Source organism: Salvelinus alpinus, chromosome 18 (genome assembly GCF_045679555.1).
Source record: "Salvelinus alpinus chromosome 18, SLU_Salpinus.1, whole genome shotgun sequence".
Taxonomy (NCBI): domain Eukaryota; kingdom Metazoa; phylum Chordata; class Actinopteri; order Salmoniformes; family Salmonidae; genus Salvelinus; species Salvelinus alpinus.
The window spans coordinates 37,118,947-37,146,343 of record NC_092103.1 but is presented as its reverse complement, the minus strand read 5'-3'; the positions used below and the strand labels follow the sequence as shown (position 1 = coordinate 37,146,343).

The following is a 27,397-nucleotide window of genomic DNA, read 5'->3' as shown; positions in this document are numbered from 1 at the left end:
CTGATTGAAACCCATTTTGTTTATGCGATTTACAGGCTAACACTTTTCATTGTCTATAGCTTTAGCATAAAGGTCCTAATGGAGTGTGGTCATTAAAAAAAAGTTCTCTCTATGAACAGGTTCAATGACTGCATTCTGATCCAGTATGATGACACTAAAGGAACCATTGAAGGCCTTTTGAAACTCTTCTGTTTTGCAAAGCAGCGTCAGCTTGAGACAGGAGAGGAGACACTGAGGATGCTGTCGACGGTATGCAGCTACTCAAACTTCCCTTTTGAGAGTGGTAACAAAGACGAACAGAGTGATTTTCTGCTAGATTTGTACTCCTCTGCAAAGTCGTTTGAACTTGAATTGGAGGGCCACATTCTCCCATCATTGTTGACAGTCTTTCAGTCAGCTCAGCCTGCAGCCTGGGTCCTCGACCTCGGTACAGACAAGGCCTCCATCCTACTTGAGGTGCTGAAACTCCAAACAGAGAAGAAACCAGTTAGACTGAAGGGCTGGCTAGAAACTGATAAAAGCAAAATATGGAGTTTTCTTCGGTGCCTACCATATATTTCACAACTGAGGTAGGTCAATGGTCAGTCCCTTTCAAACACATACAGTAGGTGAGAATAGTTGTTCCACCCTTTCATGGCCTAACACATTGTTTTCTGGCAGGATTGTTCCTCAAGATGAGAGTGATACAGAGGTGAAGATGCCTACACTGACTTCTGAGCAACTAAAGAGATTCTTCCTTTTGCACCTGCTTGATCATGGAGATCTAGACAACACTGAGACAGGACAGAGCTCTGTTGAGGAACTGTTGTCAGTTCTTGGGTTTGCTCATTCAGACGACTCTCCAGAAAGGTGCTTGTTTCTGTTAGATCTGTTCTCACATGGGAAAGACTACGAGACTCAAACAGGCAGAAAAGTTTGTCAAGCATTACTTCCTGTTTATCGGTCAGCCCCTGCAGTCTGGTCCATAGACCTCTCGGAGAGAAAGGGCTCTCTAAGCTGTGATGACCAGTTCCAGCTGTCTCTGTGGGGTGCATTCCCTGTCGGCTCAGAATGGGATGCACAGCTAGCCTCCTCACTCCTCCAGGCCCTAGACTATACCATCACATTGTCAGGGTGGTTGCCCACTGTAACCTGCAAGGCAGTAGGTGCAGTCCTAGGCCAATCTGCCCCTGGAGAAAAACTCAACGTCAGTCTCACCCCAGATAGTATCTCATTCCAAGGAGCTGCATTACTCTTCAAGCAAGTGAAAGAGTTTCACAAACTTAAGTATGATTTTGATAGTGGTATTTTAACAATGTAGAATGGTGGGGGTAAAAAAAAGCATTTTGATCATGATTTGCAGAATAAGTCCTCTTTTATTTGTATTGACTTCCAGGGTAAACGAAATGTCAACAGCGAAGCTGGCCAGATTGGCAAGGTCAATGACATGCCGAAGACCAATGGTCGTTGAGGAGCTGACTCTTGTCTTCTCTAGGTCAATTCCAAAAGAAGGGGTGCAGTGTAGAGTGCTCAGTGGTTTAGCTTTACTCCTTAGAGTTTGGACTGTAAGGGTCTTAAATCTGATAGACTGTCCAATCCAGGGTTTCCTTCTCACTACCTTGTTGTGTCATCAGGGTCCACTCACTATCAGGCAAGTTTCTAGATCTTCTTCACACTTGAAAAAATATGGACTTTTGTTTTGTGAGGTGTGCTATTGTTTTGAAAGATGGGTTTGTGTATGTTTCCATGACAGACTGAGTAAGGAGACTCTGCAGCAGCTGGCTGTTGTGGTGTATGAGGCTCAGGATGAGGAACTGACCCAATGCTTTCTGGAAAAGTTGGGTAGTGATCTGTGTAACTGTACACTGGACTGGGATGTGCTTCACTACTTGCTGAAGACCACCACACAACCCATCACCATCAACCTCAGGAGGAGCAGAATCAGAGACCAATACATACCTTATCTCCTCCCTTTGCTGAAGAATGTTCACATTCAAAGGTCTGGGTGACACAAGATATTGATTTCTAGTTTATATTGAATATGTTACACGATTCCAACAATGAAAATGTTGTTTTCCTGTTATAGTAATTATATCACTTGGTACTGTATTCCTTTGTGTCTGCAGGACAAGCTCCCAGTTTGAAAGGACAGCTCTGAGAGAAATACATGAGAAACGTGCTGGTCACTTGGTGAACAGTTTAGTGAAGTCATCAGATGACTGGATCGACCTGAACAACCTGGTTTTGAACCATGATGACTGTGAAGCACTTCGTTTTGCCCTGCACTACAGTGACGGTGTCAAACTCAACTTGTTGTTGACCATCATTCCAAAGGAGGAAATGGAGAGCATTCTGACTCTTCTACACAGAGTCTCTGAGCTCAGGTCACTGTTCAATTGTCTATCAGCATGCCTTACCTTGAATGTGACTTTTACTTGATTGAAGTTTGTGTTTTTGGGTATGAGCGACGTGAACAGACAACCTGGTCGCACCTCATTTGCATGATATTATGTTTTTTTGTGTTCCTTTAATTCGTATGATATGTTACAAATATGTTACAAATGGTCCTGTGGCGTTGGAATAGAGGTCGTACAGTTTCATACGTCTTGGCGGTCATACAGTATCTTGTTGCATTAGCATTTGATGCTAATATTAGCTAGCAGGTTAGCTTAGCATCACTATCAGGCTAGGTTAACATAGCTAGCAGGTTAGCTTTTTTTATTACATTTTTTTAACCCCTTTTTTCTCCCCAATTTCATGGTATCCAATTGGTAGTAATTACAGTCTTGTCTCATTGCTGAAACTCCCGTACGGACTCGGGAGAGGCGAAGGTCAAGAGCCATGCGTCCTCCGAAACACAACCCAACCTAGCCGCACTGCTGCTGACACAACGCACATTCAACCCGGAAGCCAGCCGCACCAATGTGTCGGAGGAAACACCGTACACCTGGCGACCTGGTCAGCGTGCACTGCGCCCGGCCCGCCACAGGAGTCACTAGTGCGCGATGAGACAAGGATATCCCTGCTGGCCAATCCCTCCCTAACCCGGACGACGCTTGGCCAATTGTGCGTCGCCCCATAGACCTCCCGGTCGCGGCCGGCTGCGACAGCCTGGGCTCGAACCCAGAGTCTCTGGTGGCGCAGTGCTCTTGGCACTGCATCGCAGTGCTAGCTGTGCCACCAGAGACTCTGGGTTCGAGCCCAGGCGGCTGCGATGCAGTGCCTTAGAGTACTGCGCCACCCAGGAGGCCCTGCTAGCAGGTTAGCTAAACATGGTTAGGGTTAGCTAACATGCTAAGTATTTGTAAAATGCTATGGTTGCGGTTAGCTAAAGTTCCTAATTAGCTAAGATGCTAAAGTTGTACCCAATGCAATTCGATCATGCAACTTTTGTTTCTGTCTGAAGTAACCAGACCATTTGCAACATATCGGCTGTAACCCCCACCAAAAAATGGTATTATCCTTTGTGTAGTCGGAGAGACCAAGCTGTAATAGAATACTGTTCCAAAGTACTTGTCCACCAATTTCTGCTTAACTTGCAGGGTAGACAGGAAACTATTGCTGGAGCTGCTCCATACCTGTGCAGGATTGAGAAGGAGGAGAGGAGAGGCACCTGCACTCCTGACACTGCTGCATCACAAACTGGACCTCTCCTGCTCCTCTGCCATAGACCTATTTGGGCAGGAGAAAGAGACTGTTTTGAGCCTCAGTTTTGGAGACTGTAGGGTCATCTCCGCAGCCATCCAGGAAGCTGATGGTGACACAGAGCTGATCCTACATGACTGCCATGTTGAGGATGCAGGACTAGAGGAGCTGTTTCATGTTTTGCACAGGATTCATATGAGGTGAGATGCCTGTCTTAAGAAAGATTCCTTGTTTTAACATTTGTCTGACTACTTATATGTCCTCTCCTGAATCCAACATTTACTCCTGCAGTAAATGGCAACCGCACACAACCATTCTGTGATCTTGTGAGTGCTTTACATTTGAACGTCCAGTAAGCTAATGACATTGTTTGACTTTGTTACACAATAGCTTTGGAAAACCTCTTCTGCTGCAAATCCTGCACTTGATATTTGTGGAAGATGGCGACAGGTCAGTGAGGCTTGCTTCATTACTCTCCAGAGCCCTGGAAAAGAAGGTGGACCTCAGTCAGAGCCCTTTAGACTCGAGGGCCTGTTCAACACTTGCCTTGGTTCTAGAACACTCGGAAGGGCTTTCCGAGCTGGACCTCAGTGACTGCCACCTCACTGACACACACCTGGATGTGCTGCTCCCACATCTGCACAAAGTTCAAGTCCTGAAGTAAGGACAATATCAAGTAGAATGTCCATTGAACAGCAAAAACTATTGCAGATTGCACTTTTAAGACAGTAAAACTACACCATGTTCTCTCTTTCAGTCTTTGCAATAATGAAATCACCGACAAAGGTGCTGTGAAACTTAACCTATACATGATCGGCAATAGCTTTACAGAAACTGTATGGTGAGTAAAACATTCTTGCTTGTTGTTCTAACATAGCAGCGTTAGCTAGATAGTTAACAACTATAAAAAAGTTGGATAGCTAGCCTGCTAACGTAACTGTTAGCTAGCTAGCTAACTTAGCATTATAGCTAGGTAGCATAGAAACCACAACAACCAAACTCTCCGAATGGCTCGGGAGGAAGGCATAGTCATAGACAACGGTTCAGTACCCAGGTGGATTTTTTGGGGGTTGTTGATGTTTCTGTCAGAACATTCCCAGTGGCCCGACACTCCTCCATAGCTGATGCTAAGTGATAATTTACACTTTCAGGTTGGGCTGTTTGCTTTGGATAGCTTTTGAAACCTCTGAAAATGTCCAGAGAAAGGAAATATGCAATTTGTTGACACTACAACATAGTAGACTTATTTATTAACCTTTATGTAAATAGGGAGTCACATTGAGAACTGTTTTTACAAGAGTCCTGTATACGTTTATAAATAAAACACACTATAATAAAACACAACAGCCCTACATATACATTACAAATAAAACACACTATAATAAAACGCATAATACACAAGATTAAACATATTTAAGAAAAGCAATCATATTCTGTAACATAAGTCTCCAATCAACAATTTAAAAGGCCTGAAAAGCACCGTAATATCTAATTGCAAGGAATTCTGTGTATTGTTCCACACATAAGGGGCAAAAAAACTAAAAGCAGATTTTCCCAATTCTGTGGAGACCAAAGGATTTCCAGAGTTATCCATCCCTGAGAACGGGTTTGCTAATTTGTATGTCTCAATGAAGTAATGTACAGAGGAGGTTTCTGCAAGACTGCTATGTAAGTAAATAAGAGTGCAGTTCTCTTCTTACAGACAGAGGTCTATCCCACATGTTTGTAAAGAATACAATGACTAGTCCTAAAACCATCTCCAGTGATAAAACGTATTGCTGAATGGAATACTGAGTCCAATGGTTTCAAAACAGGCTGGCGCGTGCATATAAATGTCACCATAGTCTATTACAGGGAGAAGCATTGTTTGAACAATCTTCCTTCTATTTTCAGAATTGAAGCAGGATTTATTTCTATATAAAAAAACAATCATCGATCTCCACTCCTTTGTCAAGTATTCAATGTGTGTTTCAATAGAACAACTTGTCATCAATCCAGATACCCAAGTACTTATAGTGAGAACCTTGCTCCATTTGGAGTGCAAATATGCAAGTCCTTAAGGTCAACATTAGGAGACCTAGAGAACAGCATAAACCTGGTTTAATTTGCATTTAACACAAATGTAAGATCAGTAAGTGATTTTTGGAATGAGTCAATCATGCTGAATGTCACGAATGGCCTGCTGCACTAAAGAGGCTCAGGGATAAATAACTCATCTGCGTAGAGGTGAATGTTACAGGTGTTAACAGTATTTCCAATGTAATTTATACACAACGTGAACAACAATGGCCCCAAAATCAAACCCTGCGGTACCCCTTTAAGCACTTCAAGAAATTCGGATTTAACCCAGTCTATCATAATAGCGAGGGGACTGTCACTAAGATAATTGTGAAATCACAAACAGGCATCAGTGCCAAGGTGTAACACAGACAACTTACTCAATAAGATAGAATGATCAACTGTATAAAAGACTTTTGACAAATCTATAAGTAGGACAGACAGCACAATTAATTTTAGCATCCAAAGCATTGACAATATCATTTACAACTGATGTGGTTACAGTAATAGTACTGTGCCCTGGTCTAAACCCTGACTGATGTACATTCAAAATACAGTTCACAGATAAAAAGAAGTTCCAAGCTTGATATGAACACCTTGATATGGGACGATAGTTGTCAAGATCACAACAAGCCCTTATGGAGTGGCAGCACATAAGTTGATTTCCACACTTTAGGAATATTTCCTGATAAATCTTAAATTAAAGATGTGGGTTATTGAGCCCACAATGAGGGAAGCTGCACACTTGAGCAGACCCTTCAGCCAGATGGTTGGCCCCTGTAGATTTATTTAATGTCGAATGCCAACAACACATCAAGGACTTTATTGTTTGAATTGCTGAAAGGAAAAACCCTACCGATCGGTAAAATTCCCCCATCAACATCCAGTACATTGTCATACTGAGTAGGTTTTTGAATTCTGTCAGAGCCTGCAGAAATAAAATGTTGATTTAAATTCATTAATGCTATCAGTTATCAGTAATAGGGCCAGACTCTACATTCATTTGTAAGGGAAGAGTAGAAGTACCACCCTTTAATGATTTCAGTTTTCTAGAATTTATATGGATTTCCAGTACATGTACAGTCAGCCAGAGGGTTCATATAATAATAGCATCTCTATTGCGTATGAATTCAGATAATTCAGGTGTGAACCAAAGGTTCGATCTATTTTGAACTCTCCGTTTTTATAAACGGGCATGCTTATCTGAAATGTTGTTAAAAACAGTAATAAATTGATTTCGAGCCAAATTCAGAATGGATACACATTCACAAATGCAAGTGAATAAAAAATGATTTGCAACTCTGTTTTTCTCTGTTTGCAGCGGGTCATTTCATAGGGAATGGTCAGAGACGCTCTCATATTGTAACATCATCAAAAGTTTGACAATAAAGGCGCTAACATTGCATCCATTCTAAAAGTTGGTTGAATTCTCTAAATCTATGGCTCTGCCTGCCTCCACAACTGTCACAATGTAGAATCATTCCTCTCCACAGGCTCTCCAACAAGATGATCACTGAGTTTGACATCTTATTGGCGGACAATCGCTACAAACTGTGGCCAGCTCATGTGGAGCCTGGGCACGATCAGCGCGTTACTTCCCTGGGATCTACCTCTGTGACAAATGAGACCTCTAAAGTATTTTCAACAGTAGAGTTATTGATTTAAATTGAACAGCACAAACTGTTTTCACAAAATGATTTTGGTGTAAAATAGTCCATATGGCATGTTTCTCATTTATTGCCTGTGATGTGATTGCCATATAAATAACTTTTTACAATGGATTTTTCACTTAGACATGTGTTTTGCATATGCTAACCTCACTGTTGTCTTCCACTTGTATAGAAAAAAACCCTCATTGAAGAATTTGACCCTGACAAAACAATAACCGACAAGATTATCTACAGGTAACTACTTTGGGTTTAATGATCAATTACAGCTATGTTTTTAAGGCTTTGCGTACCCATGTTTTATTTCCAATCACAGCCCAAACATTGCTGAAGCAAGCCTATGGTCGGGATCAAATTTATTGCAGGTAGTGAGTTAGTGCATTTTAAATTGTCTGTCTGGTTGTATGCTGGAGGACTTCTTAGTCAGGTTTGCAGAAAGAGTAATGAGAGCAAGCTTCAATACAGAAAACGTAGCAAACGACGCATTTGTGGTAATTAAGTGCATGGAGGCCGCCATCTTAAGGCACGTCCCTCATTGGTTACTCTTAGCCTTTCCCCACATCTATTTTACTCTCCCTCCATTTCATGGGGGTGGCAGGTAGCCTAGTGGTTAGAGCGTTGGGCCAGTAAAGGTTGCTAGATCTAATCCCCGAGCTGACAATGTAAAAAAATCTGTCATTCTGCCCCCGGTAGTTAACCCACTGTTCGTAGGCTGTCATTGTAAATAAGAATTTGTTCTTAACTGACTTGTCTAGCTAGATAAAAATGAAATAAAACATGGTGCTCCCCAGGTTCCAGTGTGGGTCTCGTGGCAGGTTTCAGTGCAGAGCTACAGGGCTGGTTTTTGGGATGAGGGGGGCAGGAATTGTGGAGTACAGTGTGGTCCACTGGGACAGGGATATCCTTGCTAACACCAGCTATGAGCCTGCAGGCCCCTTGTTTCAACTCAGGAGTCCAGAGGGACATATGTACCAACTACATCTACCTCACTGCGAGGTTACGGGTGAGTGAATTGTTGTGGCTTCACCAATCTGCACTGAAACACCACACATTACTATGACAAATTGGTTTCATGCATTTCATCTCTCTCTCCCAGTGTCTGCAGCTGAGAACCTTCTTGTGGCCCACATATGCAGAAAGAACAGGGAGTTCTTAATACCCAAGGTGACACACTCACACGTGATTGTAAGCATTAGTGGGCTTTCAAATTATGGAAAAGCTCGTAAAAAACAATCCAACAGCAACCGTATCCAAGGACAGGTGCTACTGTTCCTTGAGCCTGAAGCAACTCCAAAAGAGCAAAGGCTCTGGGTGTTCCTGCTGCCCCGAGACATGCCGCCAGACGAGGTACGTCCAAGTCCCTGAAAATGAACTTCTCCTTTTTAAAATATTTTGTCAACTTATGAATAACTGGTTCGTTACCTGGGCCCGGTTTCCCAAAATTATCTAAATAAAGGGAAATACATTTTAAAAATATATACTTCATATTCATCATCTCCAGCACCATCCCAACATCGACATACTGTATGTGAAAATGGCGTGTTTTGTGTTAAAAAAAGATAAATATTGTGTTTCCAATGACATCATCAATCAATTAGTAGGAAATGCCTACTCACAATTGGTCAACATCACACGATGCACACTGACGATTATTATACATATTTTTGCAAATAGTTATTTAATCAATAATGCAGATGTTTTTTTTAAGGGCTTGTAATAAGCTTTTCACGTTAAGGTTGTACACCTGTTGTATTTGGCACGTGACATTTTTGGGTCATTGGAAACACTTATCTTCCACAAGCTTTTTTACTACAAAACAAAAATGTGCTTTTTTCACATACAGTGGCAAGAAAAAGTATGTGAACCCTTTGGAAATACCTGGATTTCTGCATAAATTGGTCATAAAATGTCATTTCTCATATTGAACAAACCGTGTAAACATTCACAGTGCAGGGTGGGGAAAGTATGTGACACTTTAATAACTGGTTGACCCTCCTTTGGCAGCAATAACCTCAACCAAACGTTTTCTGTAGTTGCGGATCAGACCTGCACAACGGTCAGGAGGAATTTTGGACCATTCCTCTTTACAAAAACTGTTTCAATTCAGCAATATTCTTGGAATGTCTGGTGTGAACTGTTCTCTTGAGGTCAAGCCACATTTTTCCGTTGATGATAGCAAGCTGTCCAGGCCCTGAGGCAGCAAAGCAGCCCCAAACCATGACGCTCCCGCCACCATAGTTTACAGTTGGGATGAGGTTTTGATATTGGTGTGCTGTGCCTTTTTTTTTGTCCACACATAGTGTTGTGTGTTCCTTCCAAACAATTCGACTGTAGTTTCATCTGTCCACAGAATATTTTGCCAGTAGCGCTGTGGAACATCCAGGTGCACTTTTGCAAACTTCAGACGTGCAGCAATGTTTTTTTTGGACAGCAGTGGCTTCTTCCGTGGTGTCCTCCCATGAACACTATCCTTGTTAGTCTTTTACGTATCGTAGACTCGTCAACAGAGATGTTAGCATCTTCCAGAGATTTCTGTAAGTCTTTAGATGACACTAGCATTCTTCTTAAAAAGAGGAGTATCCCATCAGCTTTCTATAGGCTAGGCCTACAATATTTATTTATTTATTCATCAACTTTCCTAATATTAAGCACAATGCTTCGCTTTACAACAGGAGTATAGCCTACCTGGCTGGCATGAAAATGAACCACGGGAAAAGCATCCTCCATTCGCTATTTAGGTGCATAGATGACGTGTATTTGTTTTTCCTCCATGCCCCTGTTCCAAGACAGGTGTATGATAATGGTCCATTCTAAATCAAAACTAATTTCACACATACAGTGGGGAGAAGAAGTATTTGATACACTGCTGATTTTGCAGGTTTTCCTACTTACAAAGCATGTAGAGGTCTGTAATTTTTATCATAGGTACACTTCAACTGTGAGAGACGGAATCTAAAACAAAAATCCAGAAAATCACATTGTATGATTTTTAAGTACTTAATTAGTATTTTATTGCATGACATAAGTATTTGATACATCAGAAAAGCAGAACTTAATATTTGATACAGAAACCTTTGTTTGCAATTACAGAGATCATACGTTTCCTGTAGTTCTTGACCAGGTTTGCACACACTGCAGCAGGGATTTTGGCCCACTCCTCCATACAGACCTTCTCCAGATCCTTCAGGTTTCGGGGCTGTCGCTGGGCAATACTGACTTTCAGCTTCCTCCAAAGATTTTCTATTGTGTTCAGGTCTGGAGACTGGCTAGGCCACTCCAGGACCTTGAGATGCTTCTTACGGAGCCACTCCTTTGTTGCCCTGGCTGTGTGTTTCAGGTCGTTGTCATGCTGGAAGACCCAGCCACGACCCATCTTCAATGCTCTTACTGAGGGAAGGAGGTTGTTGGCCAAGATCTCGCGATACATGGCCCCATCCATCTTCCCCTCAATACGGTGCAGTCTTCCTGTCCCCTTTTCAGAAAAGCATCCCCAAAGAATGATGTTTCCACCTCCATGCTTCACGGTTGGGATGGTTTTCTTGGGGTTGTACTCATCCTTCTTCTTCCTCCAAACACGGCGAGTGGAGTTTAGACCAAAAAGCTCCCATTCCTCCTCTGGATCATCCAGATGGTCATTGGCAAACTTCAGACGGGCCTGGACATGCACTGGCTTGAGCAGGGGAACCTTGCGTGCGCTGCAGGATTTTAATCCATGACGGCGTAGTGTGTTACTAATGGTTTTCTTTGAGACTGTGGTCCCAGCTCTCTTCAGGTCACTGACCAGGTCCTGCCGTGTAGTTCTGGGCTGATCCCTCACCTTCCTCATGATCATTGATGCCCCACGAGGTGAGATCTTGCATGGAGCCCCAGACCGAGGGTGATTGACCGTCATCTTGAACTTCTTCCATTTTCTAATAATTGCGCCAACAGTTGTTGCCTTCTCACCAAGCTGCTTGCCTATTGTCCTGTAGCCCATCCCAGCCTTGTGCAGGTCTACAATTTAATTCCTGATGTCCTTACACAGCTCTCTGGTCTTGGCCATTGTGGAGAGATTGGAGTCTGTTTGATTGAGTGTGTAGACAGGTGTCTTTTATACAGGTAACGAGTTCAAACAGGTGCAGTTAATACAGGTAATGAGTGGAGAACAGGAGGGCTTCTTAAAGAAAAACTAACAGGTCTGTGAGAGCCGGAATTCTTACTGGTTGGTAGGTGATCAAATACTTATGTCATGCAATAAAATGCAAATGAATTACTTAAAAATCATACAATGTGATTTTCTGGATTTTTCTGGATTCCGTCTCTCACAGTTGAAGTGTACCTATGATAAAAAATTACAGACCTCTACATGCTTTGTAAGTAGGAAAACCTGCAAAATCGGCAGTGTATCAAATACTTCTTCTCCCCACTGTATAAATTATTAAGCATATGTAAAGACAACATTAAATTAAGAATAGTCTGAGGGGTGACAATATTAGCCTATCACTTGTGAATAATTTATTATCACTTGTGCATTAAGGCAAGAAACTGCGCATACCTTTTTTTTGCGACCTTTTTAAAACCATGGTCGCACACCTCATGTATCCTAGCCCATAGGCCTATATGCTTTGATAAGGTTTGTAATCACAGCTAAATAAGTGCTCTAATAACTTCTTAAAATGAAGCACATTAATCCGCTTTATAAGCGGTGTAGAGCTTAACTGTCATACATACATGGGCTGTGCATGAGTTTCAAGTTTGGGGAAGATCATTTTCACCTTTTGAGAACCGCTAATTGATTGCATTTTGGAACATTCGCGCTTATAGCCTACTGCCGTGTGCGCATTGCTGTGCTTATAATGTGAAAAAATAGACTAATAGTTTAGCTTCAAATGTTAAACTATCAGCCTCATTGCTTTTTAATTTTTTGTTGTTGATGCAAGTGGTTGTATTAATTTGGGATCTACTGCCTCCTACAACTGTCCCAGACAGAGTATGTTTGGAATATTTATTTATTGTGCAGAAGGACAAGTTGACCAATCGAATAGGTCAACTTTTTCCCTATTGGGGATAGTAGATTCACATAGGCTAGTGTTTTGGCTGTTCGTTAGGCCTACTCATCTTGTTGGCTGATAAAAAGTAGGCTAAATGTGGACAGTTCTAACATCTTCAATATGCCCCTCGGAATTCCATAAGAGGGACACGCGCAGTTGCATCCCCGATGTCTGTCTATATTCACTTGTAGCTTACTTCTTAGCTGAAATGCCTGTGAGAAGGACCTGATCATGTGACTGGCATTGGCTACATCTGAGAGAGACATGTGAGTGAGAGGTGCTTCTGAGCACAGCAGCCGGGAATTATAATTAGCTTTTAACTTATTAGATTCAACCCAAGTGCACAATGGCCACTTTGGCCGCAAAAGGCATGGATTTTTATTGGGCGTTATGGCCACACAAGGCGGATGCCGGCGGGAAATTTGAGGGACTGATGCTTGTCAAATTGTGAACGAGAGACTGATGAAGTGTGTGCAGCCTGCGACTTTGTCAAATCATCATTAGATTCTATCTAGGAGCTGGGCCGTCGTCAGTATTGTGGAATAATTATAAATTCAAGGTAAGATTTGAATGGAGAAAGCTGATCCGAGAGTACCGCTCCCTTTCTTTCGATCCTATCAGTATCGACAAATGCTCAAACGACGCACTTAGTGACCGTTCTCTCTACGTGGTGTTTTGGGAAACACATGTGACATCTCCAGCCATTATAGGAACGTTAAAATACTTGTAAGCTTAAGGTCCTTCACTACGAGTCAGTGATGCACAAAGTAAACTGCAATATCGGGCCGATTTCCGCAACAACTAAGAATGTGAATCGCGAGGCTACACTTCTCTGCTGTTCTGGTCCTGCAGATATCGGGCGCGTTCCTCTGCCCATGCGTTGCTGATGCATGCCAGATCTTACGCCTGGATAGGTATTTTACGTATCAGCTAACCACATCATGTTATAGCAATCTGGTGCCCAATGGCACGGTCGGCGACGTGGAACACAACCATTGGTTGATGCATGTAACATCTGAGCAGGGAAACGCGACCATCATGTTGCAGCAGTGTGAAGTGCACATGGGCAGATATTCTTTGCTACTTCACTGTCTTGGATCAACCTCATCTGCAGAATCTGCAGTTCATCCTTATGCTCGTTGCAACGTCATATAGCTGAGTCTGTTTAAATTGTAACATGAGGGAGAAAAAATAAAATAACTAAGCATTTTGAATTCCAAACCAGCCCCTTGCCCCTACCAACTCACTCGGAGTTCCCTTCATTTTCAAGTGTAGCTGACAAAACTAAGAGGGTGACTTCCAGAGTGGCAAGAGGATCCAATTAAGGGTCTAATTAGCCCCTCCCACCCTCTCTAATGTTCACTCCTTCAGCATTTGGACACTTGTGCATATGATGGAGGCGCATGTGAACGTGCAAATCGAGGGGCGAGGGGGAAGATGAAAGGCCTGGTTTGGAATTCAGCATTCCTAAACCTTATTTCATCTGTCTGAGTCAAAATATTTTTCTCACAGGTGGAGAATCAGCACAAAGAGTTCACATTCATTAAGACCAGCTCATCCTGTATGCTGACACCCACAGCCAAATATAGTGTGACTTCTGACCTCAAACAAGGCTTTCTTGTTCAACCCAAAGTAAGTGGAACAGAAAACCAGAGACATCTTGCTAATAATGTCACATGTTATTCTGCCTTCCATTAGGACTAACCATACCATTTGTCCATCACTCAATCTCTCCTTTTTTCTTTCACATGTTCCCTCACTTACTCTTTCAGAAATGCACATTGCACATTGCACATTGCACATACCAACACGCCACCTTTGAGGTCTTCTTGAACCGTAGTATCACAGAACTCAAGATGAAAATTCTGGAGACAAAGCTAAAGACGCGGAAACGCTGGTGTCGCCGAGTGATTCTCAACACACCACGGGGTAACCGTTTCCTTCTTACCAACCAGTCAGACAGGATATTTGCTTTATCATACACACAGATTTAATTTTAAACCTGTACCGTTATCCTACATTACATTCAATCTGATAACATACAGTAGCTTACATTCTGAGAAGATGGTTATCTCATCTGCCTGCTGCATTAAATAAATTCCTGGCCACACAGGTCTTACCATGTCTCCTCCCCTACTTTCAGCAGATAATGCTGCTCAGGTGAAAAGATTCACTGAGCAGCAGTGGATAAAGAACCTGTGTGAAATACTGGGAGAACTGTCAAAGGACGAAATTAAGAAGCTTAAGTCAATGATGAGGAATAAGGAACAAAAGCCAATCGCCAAGAGTGCTCTGGAGGGACGAAAAAGCCCTGAGGAGCTTGCAGAGCTGATGGTGGAGACCTGGGGGGTGCATGACTCCATCAAGGCCACCAAAGAGTTCTTGGAGAGACTGCCACGCAACGACGATCGAGTGACATCCTTGCTGCAGCCATTCTTGTAGCAATTTGGCAAAGGGTGGGGTGGGAGATGATGGAAATGTGGTGGCTACCTGCAAAAAACTATGGGAGTGTTTTTACAAGGTCCAAAAAAACTCAGGGAAAATAAAATCCATTAAAATTGATATAATGAACAGAACATTTAGAGAACAACTATACTGTATTGCAGTTGTCTTTAATTTTGTAAACTTTTTGAAAAAAATCAAGTTTAGTTTAACAATATTTTGAGATTTGATGTATATTTCTATATTTTAAAACTTTTTTAAATCACTGAAATATGTACAGTATGACCAACGACATCTTTGTAGTTCAATGTATATTTATATTTTTTAACTTTTTTTTCAACCACCAGAATAATATGTAAAGTATGACCAATTACTTTTTCTACCTGTTTGAATCATAGCGTTGTCTCATCCACACATTCTGATATAACCATGAATCTAATCCGTGGCCAGTTATTTTTCTACCCTTTCACTGTCATAATGGTACAAATCTTTGCCGCAAATCCTAAAACTAGTATGTATGATTATTGTTATCCTCATTTGACATCAGGAAAGACAAAAATGCCAAAGCCCTCATCATTAGTGTACTTGCTGTTATTCCCTCTTAATAGTCACAGTTTGCATCACATAGTAACCAATTCTTGATATTAACCAATTGCCTACACTGCTGTGCTTGATGTTTTTTTTATTTTATTTTATTAAATGTGCTTTTCTATGCAATAAAGATTAGGGTACACACTGAGCAATAACCTACAATATTGGTAGGCTTTAACCTAATATTTTGTTGATTAAATACATTATTTATATTGCATTATTGAACTCTTCTTATACAATAAACTGCAGTCAACAGACTGCACTAGCCCAATAGCAGCTAGCTAGCTGCAATCCTGATCGGCTTCCCCTGGCTAACGTCCCTGTCCCGAAGCAAGCACCAACTAGCCTGGAGCTAGCCTATGCTAGGCCCATCTCCCGGCAAGCTGAAGAGGTCCATCAGCCACTCCTTGGGCTACAATACATATTTTGCCAATTGGCCTGGACCCCTTTTCTTGCCGATACGGAACCCCGCCGATCCATCACGACTAGACTACCGACGTAATCCTCCCGAGGGGTTTTTCAACAGGCCCCACCGTCGCGGCGTCCCCTGAATGCCCATCTGCTAGCCGTCTAGAGCATACCGGACTGTTAGCTGAGGTGGTCCATCAGTCAATTTCTTGGGCTACTATACCTATTTTGCCAATTGGCCTGGACCCTTTTACTACACAGACCCCTGCTGATCCATCACGACTGGTCTGCTGACGTAATCCGCACGAGGGGGCTACAACAGACTTCGTCCGTCGTGACATCCCTCTAAGGCCCTTCTGCTAGCCTGCTAGCCCCGGCCCGCTAGCTGTCTGAATCGCCGTGTCTCCAGCCCGTCCAGCTACTCATTGGACCCTATGATCACTCGGCTACGCATGCCTCTCCCTAATGTCAATATGCCTTGTCCATTGCTGTTTTGGTTAGTGATTATTGTCTTATTTCACTGTAGAGCCTCCAGCCCTGCTTAATATGCCTAAGCTAACCCTCTTGTCCCACATCCCACACATGCGGTGACCTCACCTGGTTTAATTGATGTCTCTAGAGACTATACCTCTCTCATCATCACTCAATGCCTAGGTTTACCTCCACTGTATTCACATCCCACCATACCTTTGTCTGTACATTATGCATTGAATCTATTCTACCGCGCCCAGAAACCTGCTGCTTTTACTCTCTGTTCCGAACGTACTAGACGACCAGTTCTTATAGCCCTTAGCCGTGCCCTTATTCTACTCTTCTGCACCTCTGGTGATGTAGAGGTTAATCCAGGCCCTGCAGTGCCTAGCTCCACTCCCATTCCCCAGGCGCTCTCATTTGTTGACTTCTGTAACCAAAAAAGCATTGGATTCATGCATGTTAACATTAGAAGCCTCCTCCCTAAGTTTGTTTTATTCACTGCTTTAGCACACTCTGCCAACCCGGATTTCTTAGCCGTGTGAATCCTGGCTTAGGAAGGCCACCAGAAACCCTGAAATTTCCATCCCTAACTATAAAATTTTCCGACAAGATAGAACTGCCAAAGGGGGCGGAGTTGCAATCTACTGCAGAGATGGCCTGCAGAGTTCTGTCTTACTATCCAAGTCTGTGCCCAAACAATTTGAGCTTCGACTTTTAAAAATCCACCTTTCCAGAAACAAGTCTCTCACCATTGCCGCTTGCTATAGACCACCTTTTGCCCCCAGCTGTGCCCTGAACACCATATGTGAATTGATTGCCCTCCATCTACCTTCAGAGCTCGCACTGTTAGGTGACCTAAACTGGGACATGCTTAACACCCCGGCCATCCTACAATCTAAGCTTGATGCACTCAATCTCACACGAATTATCAATGAACCCACCAGGTACAACCCCAAAACCGTAAACACAGGCACCCTCATAGATATCATCCTAACCAACCTGCCCTCCAAATACACCTCTGCTGTCTTCAACTAGGATCTCAGCGATCACTGCCTCATTGCTTGCGTCCGTAATGGGTCTGCGGTCAAACGACCACCCCTCATCACTGTCAAACGCTCCCTAAAACACTTCAGCGAGCAGGCCTTTCTAATCGACCTGGCCCGGGTTTCCTGGACGGATATTGACCTCATTCCGTCAGTAGAAGATGCCTGGTTATTCTTTAAAAGTGCTTTCCTCACAATCTTAAATAAGCATGCCCCATTCAAAAAAATGTAGAACCAGGAACAGATATAGCCCTTGACCAGTGTAACAGTATAACTTTAGACCGTCCCCTCGCCCCGACACGGGCGCGAACCAGGGACCCTCTGCACACATCAACAACAGTCACCCACGAAGCGTCGTTACCCATCGCTCCACAAAAGCCGCGGCCCTTGCAGAGCAATGGGAACCACTACTTCTAGGTTTCAGAGCAAATGACGTAACCGACTGAAAGGCTGCTAGCGCGCACCACCGCTAACTAGCTAGCCATTTCACATCCGTTACACCAGCACAAAAACATCCTGTGGCGTACGGCATTAGCATCGAATAGCCCCCGCGATATGCAACTTTTCAGGGAAGTTAGGAACCAATATACACAGGGAGTTAGGAAAGCAAAGGCTAGCTTCTTCAAACAGAAATTTGCATCCTGCAGCACAAACTCCAAAAAGTTCTGGGACACTGTAAAGTCCATGGAGAATAAGAGCACCTCCTCCCAGCTGCCCACTGCACTGAGGCTAGGAAACACTGTCACCACCGATAAATCCACAATAATTGAGAATTTCAATAAGCATTTTACTACGGCTGGCCCTGCTCTCCACCTGGCCACCCCTACCCTGGTCAACAGCCCTGCACCCCCCCACAGCAACTTGCCCAAGCCTCCCCCATTTCTCCTTCACCCAAATCCAGATAGCTGATGTTCTGAAAGAGCTGCAAAATCTGGACCCCTACAAATCAGCAGGGCTAGACAATCTGGACCCTCTCTTTCTAAAATTATCAGCTGAAATTGTTGCAACTAGCCTGTTCAACCTCTCTTTCGTATCGTCTGAGATCCCCAAAGATTGGAAAGCTTCCACGGTCATCCCCCTCTTCAAAGGGGGAGACACTCTAAACCCAAACTGCTACAGACCTATATCTATCCTACCCTGCATTTCTAAGGTCTTCGAAAGCCAAGCTAACAAACAGATCACAGACCATTTCGAATCCCACCGTACCTTCTCCGCTATGCAATCTGGTTTCCGAGCTGGTCATGGGTGCACCTCAGCCACGCTCAAGGTCCTAAACGATATCATAACCGCCATCGATAAGAGACAATGCTGTGTAGCTGTATTCATCAACATGGCCAAGGCTTTCGACTCTGTCAATCACCACATTCTTATTGGCAGACTCAACAGCCTTGGTTTCTCAAATGACTGCCTCGCCTGGTTCAGCAACTACTTCTCAGAGTTCAGTGTGTCAAATCGAAGGGCCTGTTGTCCGAACCTCTGGCAGTCTCTATGGGGGTGCCACAGGGTTCAATTCTCAGTCAGACTCTTTTCTCTGTATACATCAATGATGTCGCTCTTGCTGCTGGTGATTCTCTGATCTACCGCTACGCAGACGACACCATTCTGTAGACTTCTGGCCCTTTTTTGGACACTATGTTAACTAACCTCCAGACGAGCTTCAATGCCATACAACTCTCCTTCCGTGGCCTCCAACTGCTCTTAAATGCAAGTAAAACTAAATACATGCTCTTCAACCGATCGCTGCCCGCACCCACCCGCCCGTCCATTATCACTACTCTGGACAGTTCTGACTTAAAATATGTGGACAACTACAAATACTTAGGTGTCTGGTTAGACTGTAAACTCTCCTTCCAGATTCACATTAAGCATCTCCAATCCAAAATTAAATCTAGAAAAATTAAAAGCATCCTTCACTCATGCTGCCAAACATATCCTCGTAAAACTGACTATCCTACCGATCCTTGACTTCGGCGATGTAATTTACAAAATAGCCTCCAACACTCTACTCAGCAAATTGGATGCAGTCTATCACAGTGCCATCCATTTTGTCACCAAAGCCCCATATACTACCCATCACTGCGACCTGTATGCTCTCGTTGGATGGCCCTCGCTTTATATTCGTCGCCAGGTCATCTATAAGTCTTTGCTAGGTAAAGCCCCGCCTTATCTCAGCTCACTGGTCACCATTGCAGCACCCACCCGTAGCACGCTCTCCATCAGGTATATTTCACTGGTCACCCCCAAAGCCAATTCCTACTTTGGCCGCCTTTCCTTCCAGTTCTCTGCTGCCAATGACTGGAACGAATTACAAAAATCACTGAAGCTGGAGACTCATATCTCCCTCACTAACTTTAAGCACCAACTGTCAGAGCAGCTCACAGATCACTGCACCTGTACATAGCCCATCCAACTACCTCATCCCCATACTGTTATTTATTTTTGCTCCTTTGCACCCCGTATCTCTACTTGCACATTCATCTTCTGCAGATCTATCACTCCAGTGCTTAATTGCTAAATTGTAATTATTTAGCCACTATGGCCTATTTATTGCCTTACCTCCCTTATCTTACCTCATTTGCACACACTGTATATAGACTTTTTTTCCTATTGTGTCATTGACTGTATGTTTGTTTATTCCATGTGTAACTCTGTGTTTTTGTTGTTTGTGTCGCACTGCTTTGCTTTTTCTTGACCAGGTCGCAGTTGTAAATGAGAACTTGTTCTCAACTAGCCTACCTGGTTAAATAAAGATTAAATAAAATAGGTTTGATATTGTCATTGACAAACTGAAGAACAGTAAGCCTAGCAATGTATGTAGCTAGCTGGTTTAATAATAAAATTATACAATTTGAAGATAATTGACTTCAATTGTATTTATTTATGGAAAGGTGATCTAGTCTGCTTGGCTAGCGAGGAGAATTTTTGTGGTGAGTGTTGCCAACTAATTTTCAGGGGAAGTTGCTAGAGGCAGGTCGATTTGTTGCTAAAAGTTGCTAAATGACATTGTGATATCATTGCGTAATAATGTAAAACAGAGTCATTACTTAGCGTCATTACGTAGAATACACAATAACGTTACTCAAATTGACTGGCCATCTCAGCGAAAAATATGATTTGACATTTGTTAGTTTAGATTTGTTTGTTTATCACATATTTTTATTTGTAAAAGTAATATAAATGCAAAACATTTTATATGATCAGATATTTTTATTTTTAAACACAACACTTAATTATTGAACAATTACATTTGACTTTTCTTTTTGTCTAGTAAACCTGCACATTCTGAACAATTATAGTTTTAAGCAGTGTATTGGTAGTTAGTTATCATGCATGGCTGCAAAAGTGCATTGTGAGTGACGTCAGCAGCAGACGCTCAGCTCGTGCACAGGCAGCTGCAGTCAGCCAACAATGATTTGCAAATTGCTGAAATTGCTGCTGGCTGTGCAAGAGCTGAGCTCCTGCTGTTGACGTCACTCACAATGCACTTTTGCAGCCAGGCACGTGTTGTGACCGAGAAAATAGTTTTTGTGTCATTTAGAGGGGAAATGCGTGCATTTTAGCGTTTGAGTCACTTTTCAAAAGTTGCTAAAAGTTCCAAATACATTTTTAAAAGTAGCTAAATTTGTTGCTAGGTGCTGTTTTAAAAGAAAGTTGCCAGGGTAGTCTGAAAATTTGCTAAATTGGCATCACTGTTTGTGGTAGTCTAAACAGAATCCATGCTACGTCCACTTTGACGTGACCGCATTCAATTTAAACGGTTAGAGTAGGGTTTAGGCGAGGGTATGGACCGAACATTTACCTATTTTCTTCATCATCCGGGTCACGCTCGCAGTTTGCGGATGTGATTCAAACGCGGAAACAACACGTTAGAAATGGTAAAAGATCATTGCCAGGGCTACTAGCCATTTTGTGATATAACCTGTATAATGTTACTATTTATTTTATAGCCACAAGCCTATTTAAATGTCTACGGAATAGCTGATACAATTTCGTAAGGGAAGCTCCAGAGACTAAGTAAAAGCCAGAAGAGTTGCACGAACTCGCTAGCTAGATACTAACATTACTTAACTAGCTATAATCCCTCATGTCTGTATGGTAGTTACAGACAGTTAGCTAGCTATCACACTATCGTCGTTTTCATGTGTCGTGCATGGTTCATTTTATCACCCAGACAGATTATGAAAGGAAACGTTGTAACTACCTTGCCTGACTATCCAACCAGGCTGACCTATAATGCTGTTCTAATAATAGCTAGCCTATAGAACCCCACAGTGGAGGTGTCATAATACCCATAAAACCTAGCGGCCAAACATGTAAATGGTTCCAATTTTTCCACCATTCATTGTTTCCCATAGGGTATTTTAGAAACACTTAAAATAAGGGCTGTGTTTAATCTAGGCTTTCACTGGCGTGACGTTTTGATAACCATGTAAATCTCTCTTGGACATTTTACTTTGATTCAAAAATGCTAATTAGCATCAAAATAGGCATCATGCAATATTACAAAAAGCTCCTGCATGTCATCTTTAGCTGGCACCTTCGCTAACAGGTACATTTAAAGAAATGTCATTACTACATTTAGCTAACATTAGATAGTTAATCCAGAGATTCTGGGGCGGCAGGGTAGCCTGGTGGTTAGAGAGTTGGACTAGTAACCGCAAGGTTGCAAGTTTGAATCCCTGAGCTGACAAGGTACAAATCTGTTCTGCCCCTGAACAAGGCAGTTAACCCACTGTTCCTAGGCCGTCATTGAAAATAAGAATTTGTTCTTAACTGACTTGCCTAGTTAAATAATGGGAAAAAAAAAATGTTTTGCCTCGATTCGGCAGTCTCCAGATCATCATGGCATTTGTGGTTCATTATGATAGCCACATTAGCAGCTAATTAGCGTTTATTTTGTTGGCGAATATATTTAAGTCACTTTGTCCGAGAGAGATTTACACTGTTATCAAAACATCACGCCAGTGTAAACCTACACAAAACGCAGCCCTTATATTAAGTGTTTCCAAAATCCCCTATGGGACAAGTGAATGGCTGAAAAATGATTGGAACCATTTCCCTGTTTGACTGCACACTTTTATGGGTAATATGACTCATATGGTGGTACTTTATTATTATCTCAATAATAGCTTGATACAGTATTTTCTCAGTTTAACCTCGCACTCATACATTTTGTCTTAATTTCTTGCAGGCAACAGGGACAGATCGAGCAGTTGGCATGGGCCTGGTTGGCTTCAGCCTCCTATTGTTTACATACTACACAATCTGGGTCATCATACTGGTAGGTCACAGGAGGTTGGTAGTACCTTAATTGGGGAGCACGGGCTCGTGGTAATGGCTGGAGTGGAATGGTATTGAACACGTGTAACTGTTGTTTTTGTCGCACTGCTTTGCTTTATCTTGGCCAGGACGCAGTTGTAAACGAGAACTTGTTCTCAACTGGCCAGCTGGTTAAATAAAGGTGAATTTTTTGGGGGACATGGGGTATTGATGCCATTCCATTTGTGACGTTCCAGACATGAGCTGTGCTCCCCTCAGCAGCCCCCTGTGTGGTAGGTATAGCCTAGCTACAGATTGTTACACCAGATAATGTGATTTAACTAAAGATTTTTTATATCCATTACTGGGAGTTACAGGATAGGTACTGTTTGGTGTAGAACAGAGAATTTTCGACCAAGCTTGGTGATACTGGCATCGTTCTCCTGTTTCCACGAATCAACGATTAAGACAGTATTACTAAGGTTGGTCGAAAATTCTTTGTCCTACACCAAACAGTACCTATCCTGTAACTCCAAGTAATGGATACCAAAAATATTTGGTTAAATCACATTATCTGGTATAACAATCTGTAGCTAGGTATAGCCTAGAACTGCTATTCTGGTCCAAAATTGGTTTGTGCCGTCTTGCCAACGGGCTGTCTTGCCAACATCCATTTGAATTCAATCATCTTTTGACAGCACGCCTTTTGATTAGAAAAATATTTGCCCATTGTAGAACTGCTCAGAAAGCGACATTTTGGGCCTGAATGCCGAAACATTCAATAAATAAAGATGCTGAAAGTTTACCCATTTTGCATACACCACCATACCATGAGACATACATGTCTTCATCACTGGAAAAGATAAAGATTTTTTAATTTTAATTTACGTTAAAACATGTTCTTTTAAATTATCTAAAAACGCATAAACTAATTTGTTGTAACTTAGGCCCTATTTTACATCTAACATTTTTGTGTTGCGCCGGCCATAGGTTGAGACACAACATGCTCTTGAAAACAGGGTGGGTGTCATGTTTTGGCTGATAAATGTACTGAAATGGGAATGAAATTTCAACTTTCAAATGGTACCATAAAGATCGTTGGAGGTCCACACATTCGAGATTGTTGGCTTTGCATTGTAATTTGCAAGTTAAACTCGCTGCCAGGAATCCAATAGAAGATGATGTATTGTTTGTGTCAACTAACTCGTGGGATATTGTACCTTTTCCAGCCCTTCGTGGACAGCGATCATGTGGTCCACCAGTATTTCCTTCCACGGGAGTACTCTGTCATTCTACCTGGGATTGCAGCATTGATACTGCTGCTCTGTGTAGGTGAGGTCTTGAATGCTACATAAGATGGGTTCTAATCTAGTGTTTTGCTCCCTTCCCTGTTCCCTACCCTCAGCCTGTCCATCTAAAATGACTGGATATACATAGGATATACGGCATTCTGCTTGTTCACAAGGACCTCCCTGAGCTAGGTGCAGCTGAGATGACCATCTGATGGTGTACAAATCACAGAACAGCCTAACTGGGCATGAACAGATCCATATGCAATACACCCAAATTGGTGAATATGTGGCACCTACAATGGTAGCCAAATATATTGGTAGCCTTGCACTTTTCTTATAATTCCCCATTTCTTCTAAAATAAGTTGAACTTGGGAATAATTTTTTTTGCCTCCACACGTTGTTATTGGATTGTCCATGGCAGAACCATTTTTTGTGGGAGAAACTTAAGTTTACAGTGTTTAATTTCGAAAATGTAAACAAATGGAATGGACACAATTTTTGGTACCCAGGAGCTAATATTTGGTTAAACATCCTTTTGCGAAGATAACAACAAAACAAAGTATTTTAGCCATCTATGAGCTTGCTATACCTTTCTACTGGGAATTTGGCCACCTTTTTAGCTGCAAATGACTCCAATTCTTCAATGTTTTGAATGTTGCCTTCTACCAACTGCTGTTTTCAGATTTCCCCAAAGGTTTTTGATGGGATCCAGATCTGGATTCCTCGCTGGGCACTCCAGAACATTTTTGAATGCTTTATTTGGTCATTGGTAAACATAGTGCTGATGTATTGCCAAATTTTGTTTCATTGGTCTACAGAACATTTCCCTGGGATTTAGGCATGTTTAGATGGGATTTTACAAAGTTCAATGGGTCTTTCTTGTCTCTTTCAGCATTGGAGTCTTCCTATGTTTACCAATGACCAAATTAAGCATTCAAAGAAAAGAACACCCTCCCTACAATCAAACATGGGGGAGGTTCGCTAATGCTTTGAATGCTTTGCTTTGATGCCTCTCGTACTAGGGGCCTTGAACGTGTGCAAGACATAATGAAAACAGCAGATTATCAAGGTGTTTTGGAGTGCATTGTTCAACCCAGTGTCTAAAAACTGGGTCTCTGTTGAAGGTTGTGGGTCTTCCAGCAGGACAACAACCCGAACACTCATACATATATATTTTTTTTTAAAGCCCCCAGGAATGGTTCAAGAATAAACACTGGACTGTTCTGGAGTGGGCAGCAACTGCTCCAGATCTGAATCCCATCCAAAACTTTTTTTTTTTTTTTTATATATAAGGGAAAGGGAGATACCTAGTCAGTTGTACAACTGAATGCCTTCAACTGAAATGTGTCTTCTACATTTAACCCAACCCCTCTGAATCAGAGAGATGCGGGGGGGCTGCCTTAATCAACATCCACGTCTTCGGCACCCAGTGAACAGTGGGTTAACTGCCTTGTTCAGGGGCAGAACGACAGATTTTTACCTTGTCAGCGCGGGGTATATGCCATTTGTTTACATTTTCTTAATTAACATTCCCCTCCCAAAGAAACGTTGGTTCTGCAATGTTGACAATAGAACAAAGGTGTGGAGACCAAACTTTATTTTTTAATTTCAACTTATTTTAGAAGAAATTGGGAATTAATTAAGAAAAGTGCAAGAGTGCCAATATATTTGGCCACCACTGTAGTTCCGTCTGGTCTTGATGAGAACAGTGACCTTATTCTTCTCGTTTTAAGAGTAACCACAGACATTCTCCTCTCCTCAGGTACCTTCATTGGAGTGGTCACCAGGAAGAACCGCAAGCCTAAGGTGGACTAAGAGGGATGGTGTCACAGAGACTCTGTCAGACGGGTCAGGATGTAGAGCTAGGAGTTATGCTAACAGTAGCTTCACTAGAACCTCCCTGGTCCAGCGTCTTGCCTTACATTCCGTTGGGAGAAATCAAAAATAAAGTCTGGACTGCTTCTTTCTGACAGCTGATGAAAACATCTAATGACTGAAAGACATAAGACAAGACTTGAAGAGCTGCTGTACACCACCACCTATCCCATCTCCTTATATTCAGACCCACAACCTTGCGGTTGGCAATGCATGTCAGAGATTGACGTTAAAGTCTGAAAGGCTTTGCCCATCGGGCAAGTCAGAAGGCTTTTTTTGGTTGCCAAAAGATTATGATCACTTCCCTGAAAATGTAAATTAGTTATTTATACACAAACTGCCATAAATGGCCTGCCTGTCACCTACACATAGGGAAGGAATTTGATCAGTACTGGAATTCTTTGTATTTTGGTTGTTATCAGTAAAAACATTAATAGCAGGCTCAACTTGCCCGACTGCCGACTGCCATAAATTGTTTGTCTTTTGCGTAAACAATGGGAATGAACCAGAAAGATCAGCTTTGGGCTACTGGAATTCTTTTCAGTTTGATTTCTATATGTATTTATTTTTCATTACATGCCCATTGGGGCAAACTCAGAGCAGGCCAAACTTGTGCAACTGCTCACTTTACTTGACCCAGGCAATAGGGCAACCCTTAATGTCAATCCCTGCATGGCTGCAGATGCTATATTTATCCTTAAGGAGCATTGTCACTTTGCCAGGGATACAAAATTCAAAGGGCACTCGTACATCTGAGCAATCTTATTTGCAGGTGCATGGCAACAATTGAACAAGATGAAGGAAAAATGAAACCGCACACTGCTCTTGATAGTATCACCGATCTTTAATAAGCTTACTTGTGAGGCCTTCGTCAAAGCTTTTGTGAATTGTTTTGAAATTTGCACCCTTATGTAGACCGAGCTCCACCCACATCTGTTCCACACATCGAAGGGGGTTGGAGGCAAAGGAAAAAGGGGATGAAATCAATGTGTAGGTATTCAGTTTCACTGTATGTGGTCAGCCCTAGATAAAACCTGGCTTCATAATGTGGAGAGGAATTAGATTAGCTGATTTTGTAGAGTACTATATCAGATTTGATCAAAGTTTCACTGGTGTCCCATTTCACCACATTTTGGATGTCTTTTCAGACACTGTTTTAAGACTTAAAGATTTATTTTGAGTTCTTAGTTGCTAAGAATGACCCATGTCAATTGTTTAGTTAGTAACTGTAGTCTACACGGACTGAAAGGGCCCAATTGATATCCAAGCATATTTATTATGTCCACACAAACACTTGGTATTTTAAATACTCATTGTGGCAAATTAGGAAATCTGTCATGCTTTTAAATACCATTAAGTGCTTGGCTAGTTCAAGTACAAGATAACTTAGCATCTGATATGATGGACGATTTTCTAAAGTCTGTTGAGCAAAACAAGGTCTAGAAATGTGGATGGTGTATAGGGTTAAAGGTCCTCTGTATTCACAAAATAAAAATGTTATATTGATAATTCTCGCACAATTCATTCAGGATTTCAATGTTTAGAATGTGGTCTATAATGAGAATTGATTCAAATCATGTTGTATTGTGTAGGCTATACATCTACGATTTAGGTCATATCATTGATCACATCA

At 42.2% G+C, this 27,397-nt stretch overlaps 2 protein-coding genes across 15 annotated transcripts in view; both read left to right on the top strand.

Annotated features, from left to right (window-relative positions):
* The window catches only part of LOC139544557 (uncharacterized), a 31,081-nt gene extending 15,454 nt beyond the window's left edge, over positions 1-15,627 (top strand). For 2 of the 8 annotated variants that reach the window (XM_071351812.1, XM_071351813.1), the window contains exons 6-19: positions 120-569; positions 661-1,266; positions 1,376-1,978; positions 2,106-2,363; positions 3,522-3,824; positions 4,015-4,284; positions 4,382-4,465; positions 7,176-7,317; positions 7,525-7,586; positions 8,141-8,352; positions 8,446-8,696; positions 13,892-14,011; positions 14,152-14,308; positions 14,523-15,627. In XM_071351812.1, the coding sequence (XP_071207913.1) occupies positions 120-569; positions 661-1,266; positions 1,376-1,978; positions 2,106-2,363; positions 3,522-3,824; positions 4,015-4,284; positions 4,382-4,465; positions 7,176-7,317; positions 7,525-7,586; positions 8,141-8,352; positions 8,446-8,696; positions 13,892-14,011; positions 14,152-14,308; positions 14,523-14,821 (3,817 nt within the window). In that variant the 3' untranslated portion in view covers positions 14,822-15,627. Of the gene's footprint in view, positions 1-119; positions 570-660; positions 1,267-1,375; positions 1,979-2,105; positions 2,364-3,521; positions 3,825-4,014; positions 4,285-4,381; positions 4,466-7,003; positions 7,318-7,524; positions 7,587-8,140; positions 8,353-8,445; positions 8,697-13,891; positions 14,012-14,151; positions 14,309-14,522 lie in introns of those variants that run through there. The other 6 variants (XM_071351815.1, XM_071351817.1, XM_071351814.1 and 3 more) reach the window with 6 other exon arrangements.
* A 4,617-nt stretch (positions 15,628-20,244) lies between these two features.
* Positions 20,245-27,273, top strand: LOC139544560 (dolichol phosphate-mannose biosynthesis regulatory protein-like). Of its 7 annotated transcripts, none has more exons than XM_071351828.1 (4): positions 20,245-20,264; positions 22,529-22,618; positions 23,826-23,924; positions 25,652-27,273. In XM_071351828.1, exons 2-4 carry the CDS (start codon positions 22,556-22,558, stop codon positions 25,835-25,837), a joined length of 348 nt encoding a protein of 115 aa, XP_071207929.1. In that variant the 5' UTR covers positions 20,245-20,264; positions 22,529-22,555; the 3' UTR covers positions 25,838-27,273. The 7 variants fall into 7 exon arrangements, with proteins under 7 accessions (XP_071207929.1, XP_071207925.1, XP_071207931.1 ...); XM_071351824.1 differs by lacking the exon at positions 20,245-20,264 and adding an exon at positions 20,870-21,212; XM_071351830.1 differs by lacking the exon at positions 20,245-20,264 and adding an exon at positions 20,988-21,212 and having other exon boundaries at positions 23,826-23,928.
* Positions 27,274-27,397: the final 124 nt, after the last annotated feature.